General features: G+C 42.2%; 1 protein-coding gene across 1 annotated transcript; it reads right to left on the minus strand.

The window, feature by feature from the left end:
* Window positions 1–3385: 3385 nt before the first annotated feature.
* On the minus strand, window positions 3386–4588 carry gpr173 (G protein-coupled receptor 173). The gene has a single exon (XM_020930053.1). It carries the CDS (start codon window positions 4586–4588, stop codon window positions 3386–3388), a length of 1203 nt encoding a protein of 400 aa, XP_020785712.1.
* Window positions 4589–6180: the final 1592 nt, after the last annotated feature.

Raw genomic sequence — 6180 nt, forward strand, 5'->3', positions numbered from 1 at the left:
TTGATTTTCTTGTGTCTTATACGTTATGGGTGCATTCACTCACACACCACATCAAAACTGGGAGCTAATTAAACCTTGAACTAAACTACAACAGCAAACAAAGTCTACATCAGGAATAAACAAGACTCAAACCATTACCACGCCAGGACCAAATGTAAACGCACATTTAATACACATAGTTGATTCAAATTTTTGGTGTCAGTGTACTGAAGAGATTTTTTTATGTCTGTGTAAAGATGTAAATTCTAAAAGTAATTAAATTTTTTATGAAATTTTAAGGGAAAGTCAGAAAAAAAAGGGTGAGGGGAGAATTCATTCTTTCAATTTAGGACATCCTGGAAAAGTCATCCTGAAGAGGTACACATCTCAAAAACCCACATATACCTATATATCTATCAAATGTGAATATTTTCATTTTCCTAAAACAAATGCAACTACGTTAGCTACAGAACTCATTGCCCATAGCCTGCCATAGAATAAACCTGTTCTGATGATGAGTTCACACCCAAATTGGAACCACAAAGAATAGGGTAGTCAAAAGTATAAAAATTCTGATACTAATGAATAGTAAAACAAATAACAAATACCAAAAAAATTTGCTAATTTGAGCATGTTTTAATGTGAGTCTAAGGCAACATGGAAACATGAAAAAGGTGCTATTATTTAGTCTTTAAAATTAGCAGAAAGAAATTAGAGAAAGACCATTGTGTTACTGAGTATAGAACCTATTATTTTGTTGAATCGAATTCAAAATTTTTGTGCTGTGTGACAACACACAAAAAAAGGATTAAACCTGGACTACAGCAGAACTGGGCTTCAATCAAGACCAAACCGAAATGTCTCTTGTGGTTAGAACACAAGTGTCACATACAAAGATATTCACACACTGCACTGATATGAATTATATAAATTAAACTGGTAAAATATGTCCTCAAACCAAAAGTAGGTTCCTACACTTCCACAGAAATAATCTGTGGTATGTTACAGTAAAATAGCTGCATATTTTGGGCATAAAAAGTCATACACAGCGCATGGTAAAACTAATGAAACACATTAGCATTCTTTAATGCTATTGTTCAGTGTTGGATGCATAATTATCTTTCATAGATTTCAACATGGCAGAAAGAGGGAATGTACTTTGTGTTTTATTCATGATGCACATAATGGCTCTGTCATTTCACGGAGTAAACAAGAACAATTAAAATGGCTCTGAATGAAGACAATATTGTTGAATCAATTTAATTTGTTAGCAAAATAGCCTTAACCTTGTTCTTTGTTTTCTTTTTCTTTTCTTTTTTTTACTCAGGAGCATAATCAGTATTCAGCATAATGAGAATTGATAAATTTCTTAAGTGCTGTTTACCTTAAACAAACTCAACCTTGTCACTGAAATGTTTGGCAATGAAGGAGCCCCTGGGCCAGTCATGGCTCTTAATGAGACTCCATATGGTTCTCAGCTTCCACCTAAAATGTATTATGTCCTTCCAGTCCCACCAGACAGCACTTGTTTTTCTGTATATATTTCTGTACCCACTATCAAGCCAGATATTATCTAAATACCAAAATAAATATATTTTGGGCCTTTCAGTATGCAGTATTTGCCTGTAAGTATGATATATGCAGGCTTTACAGTTCACTTAACCTCAACTAATACACTTAAAGACGAACAAATAATTTTGGATTGACATAATATCATCTGAATCGTTATTGGGATACTCCCAAAAATATTTATAAAATAATTATTGTCAAGCAAACATACCTATGTAGTAGTAGTAGTCGGTAATTCGAGTCTCAGATATGAAACCATAAATGCATCAAAAGTAGAGTCTTTATTGATGAGTGGGTAAAAGAACCACCTCTGTTAAACTGTACAGATACAGAATATCATCTTGCAAAGTTGCCAGATGTAAAAATGATAGACCCCAGTTCACGTTTCAGTTCACCTGCCCTGTGTCAACATCTGTACAAGTTGTAACCTACAGCTCCTCCTCTATGAAATGCAGTGGAATGCATGCTAATAAAGTAATCTATACCAGTGTCCATAATTAGAAAAATCACTGGACAAGTTACCTATGCCTAATATTGTAAGAATTGTAATTTGGATAGAGAAGTCATTTGAAAATTAAATAGATTTGGGATTTCAGTGATCCATGAAGCAAAACTGGTTTATGTTGCTGGCAAGTTTCAGAGGGCCTAGTAACATTCAAGTTTCCATCTCAATAAGTTCCACTATTGGTATTCTGTTAAGAGCATAGCGTTACGACATTCTCAAAATCATCTTTTTCAAAAAATGTTCAGTTAATTCATATGGTATTCTAAAACACATTTGCATCGTCCCCTAAAATCATTAAATCCTATGTCCTGTTGTTAAGTATTGTTTTCTAATTGTCTCCTTATTTAGTATGCAGTCACTTGCTTATACATTATGGTTAGAAATCGATTCACCAATAGCTTTTTCCATAAGACTGCTCACTTTTGTACGATTTGGAGACCTCATGCTGCTTTCATATTGACTCACTATTATTGAAATCTATCCTATTATCTTTCTCTCCCCTGTCTCCCAGTGTTTCCCCTCACACACACACTTACACACGAATGATATATAAAAACACACAAGCAGGAATATAGATATCCCCGTACAGTCTATACAATATGAAATCAAGTCATATTTCAAAATAGTGTCATCTGCTTAACATGTATAGTTTACAAATAAAGGAAAAACAGGCAATTTTTTATGATACAAAGAAACCTGACACGCCCTAAATCAAGTCCAAAAAATCAAGCATGTCTGAGGCTCGGCTATTAACTTATCCAACATTATTGGGTTCATTCAATCATTTTAGCCTCCTGTGAAGCAGATGAAAAGGCGCACAGGGTGGTCAGCCGATCCACTCTGTTCCTTAAAGTTTTTGACGTTCAGAGTTAGAGAAAGAGATCCTCACTTTCTCTCAAAGTCAAGACAGTTTTCATCATGAAAGATTTTAACTTTCGGTGTCTCTTCTGTGCCTTGTGCGGCACTAATGGATAGTTGGTGGAAAGCTTTAGGGCATGTCCCTCGGAAATAAGGCAACATTATTTGAAATGGCATCTGTCACACTTAACTCTAGTGGTGATTGTGGTTACTTGTACAGTACATCATCAGAAATACAAGCCATTAGTGTTACCAGGAGGTTTCTGTTGCCCTGTCAAAACCTCTGCACCTGAGGGCAACCTTATTCAAACACAACATTCTTGATAAAATGGCACAGTGCCTGCATTTGTTGGCAATTTTTGATTTTGTTGTGCAAAACAACAAAACAGACACTATTACCAAGGTGCATTACATCTCCCCACTTCCAGTAAACCTGAACATTCTCACAGAACCACAGGTGATCACATGATGTCATCACATGATGCAGTAGGCCTCATCCTGGGGCAGGTGTTGTTTAGTCCTCCAGTAGGTGGGCAGGTGCGCTCGCAGCACCTTCCTCAGGTCCTCGTTGAGCAGGAGGCAGAAGATGGGGTTGACCCCGGCTTGGGCAAAGCTCATCCACACTGTGATGGACAGGTACTTGTGAGGGATGGAGCAGGATTTGACAAAGACCCTCCAGAAGCAGGCGATGATGTACGGGGCCCAGAGCACCAGGAAGAGCAGAGTGATGGTGTAGAACATCCTGCCCAGTCTGCGCTCTGACCGCACCTCTTCCATGCCCAGCAGCCGGCGGTGCTGATTGTGAAGGTTCTGCCTGATGCCCAGCAGAGTGGGCGGCATGGGGCCTCGGCCAAACCCTGCGATCCAGTTTGCCGCGGCCTGGCCGGTGGCCCCCGGACCATGGAAGGTCCAGTTCTGACTGATGGCTGGCACCAGCTGAACGGGCTTCATTTTCCGGTGCCTGTACTCGAACAGGAGCAGTTTGGCATAGAAGCCGTGTGTGGCCAGGACCACCACAGCCAGCATGAGCATGAAGCCCAGGGTGTCATTGGTCTTCAGGTAGCGGTGTTCAAAAATGCACTGGTCTTCATCACGGATGAACTTGTATGTTCCCACATCGAAGACAGGTGGGAACGCCATGGCCACTGCCAGAGTCCAAACCATGCAGATAATGGCAGCACAGGTCCAGATGGTCATGCGCTTGGCATAAAACCGGTGGTGGGCAATGGCAAGGTAGCGGGTGACGGCTACACAGAACAGCATGAAGGCAGCATGAAAACAGAACAGCACAGCCATAAAAGCCACAACTTTGCAACTCAAGGCACTGTAAGTCCAGGCCGAGCTGTTGTGAACCGACACAAGCACGAAGGGGAAGCAGGCAGCAGAGCGCACTGCATCGGCCAGGCACAGGTCCAACAGGAAGAAGTACGGGGCCTTGTGAAGTGTCCTGTCCCGGAGCACCAGCAGGGACACCAGGAGGTTACCCACCAGACTGACACAGATTATCAGGCCTAAAAAGACCAGCTTAAAGTAGGCAGACACATCTGTGGCAGAGAGTCCTCCAGTGTTGCTGCTGCTGTCGCTGCTGCTGCTGCCTCCTCGGGCCAGTCCACTCTGAGAGGCCAGCACAGCCAGCAGGCTCCCGGGGCCATCTATGGCAAAGCTCTGGTTAGCCATTCTGTTCCTCCACCAGAGCCTGAGACTGAGGCCCTTCACGAGCTCTAGTGATCCTCCCACAGCCCTTTACAAGCAGAGGCCCGACCGCTCTGTTCTACACGACACAATCATCTCTCCTCTTTGTCCACATCACCTGTGAACACAGAGACACATTATGAAGACAGCTCATGTGGAAAACAAGATGTCTGACATGCTTGTTACATCTTCAACAGTGTGATGAATGGAGGCAACAGTCTAAAGGGTGGATACAGAAGTGCTGTGTTGGGCAACACAGGAAAATCTCTGCTGTCCTGTTCCTCTAAGGCTGGGATCAGATCAGCAGCTCTACAGCATGCCAGCTCCTTGGCTCTCTCAGTAATTACCTTGCCCGTTGCTAAGATACACCAGCTCACATACTTTGTGCGAGTGTGGGTGTTTGAGTGAATGCATGGGGGTGTACAGGGATGGAGCAGACAGTACGACCAACGCTGGCCCTGTCCAACAAACAGGGAGATTGTAATTGATAAAAGAACATTTGATGGTTCTCCTGCTCTGTCTTTGGCTGTGCACTGACTGCTACTGAGCAGATGTTATGTGAAATCTTATAACAAATGTGAGAATGTAATGGCAGGGCAGGCAGCCATTTAGATGTGACTCTAGGCCTGACAACGACAGGGCTGGAGAGAGGGATTGGACTGAAGGAGGAAAAAGGAGCATTTTAAAGAGAGTGCTACTGGCACGCATCCTCACATCACCTCGTTTATATAAGAAATGGAGAGATATAATTGTATTTATCTTCTAAAACTGAATTGATGCAGCCTCACCCAAACCTCATTCTCTGGCACTAGGCAATAATAATAATAGAGGAGCAGAGAGCTACTCGTCAGGGTGGGCCTGGCCTCTATGTAGGCCACGAAACAGAATCATTAGATTTTACTGAGCTTTTTGTTCCATACAGCCCTGTGGCACCTTGACAAACATCATTCCAGATTAGAAGGCTGCTGTGTCAGCTAGGCCTATAACACCGAGTGAAGGCAAAAACAGACGAACAGGTGTCAAAATCTCTTTGTCGTGTTTTTGTGGCTATGAGAGGCGATTGACCGGCGGAGATGGGGATAACATACCTCACATTTATGGAGCTCTTCTTGATCTTCTACCTCCGTCAAAAAACACCCAAGCGCTCCTCTTCGCTTTGTGTCACTGTTCTTTACGCGGAAATCAAAACACATAATAAAGCCGTATGCCGTGGCCGTGCTCTTAAACAACACCTGTTATGCATAAACCCACGGCGAGAGAGCAACATATCATCAGCATAATAGGTTACATGCGATGTGATCATCAACAGCTGATCAAACAGAGGATGGGGATGCTGTCGTGAAGACACATTAAGATACAGAGGGGAAAAATCCACCGCCACCCTTTTGCTGTTTTACAGGGATGTGTTCATTTGGTCCAGAAAACAGGTTTTTGTTGCATCACGTCGACAAACCCTCTCCATTTAAGATCAAGATCACAAAATCTCGTTTTCTTCATGTATTCCAAATGATGTCCGATTTTCAGCTCTTATTATAACCCACCCACAAATGTTAGAGAGGAAAAAAACATCGCGCGTC

This window comes from Boleophthalmus pectinirostris, unplaced genomic scaffold (assembly GCF_026225935.1).
Source record: "Boleophthalmus pectinirostris isolate CB_2022bp ecotype Guang Dong unplaced genomic scaffold, ASM2622593v1 HiC_scaffold_8, whole genome shotgun sequence".
In the NCBI taxonomy this organism is placed as follows: Eukaryota; Metazoa; Chordata; class Actinopteri; order Gobiiformes; family Gobiidae; genus Boleophthalmus; species Boleophthalmus pectinirostris.

Excerpts from the sequence above, each read along its gene's own strand:
- gpr173 (XM_020930053.1), bottom strand. The coding sequence starts at position 4,588 with ATGGCTAACCAGAGCTTTGCCATAGATGGCCCCGGGAGCCTGCTGGCT.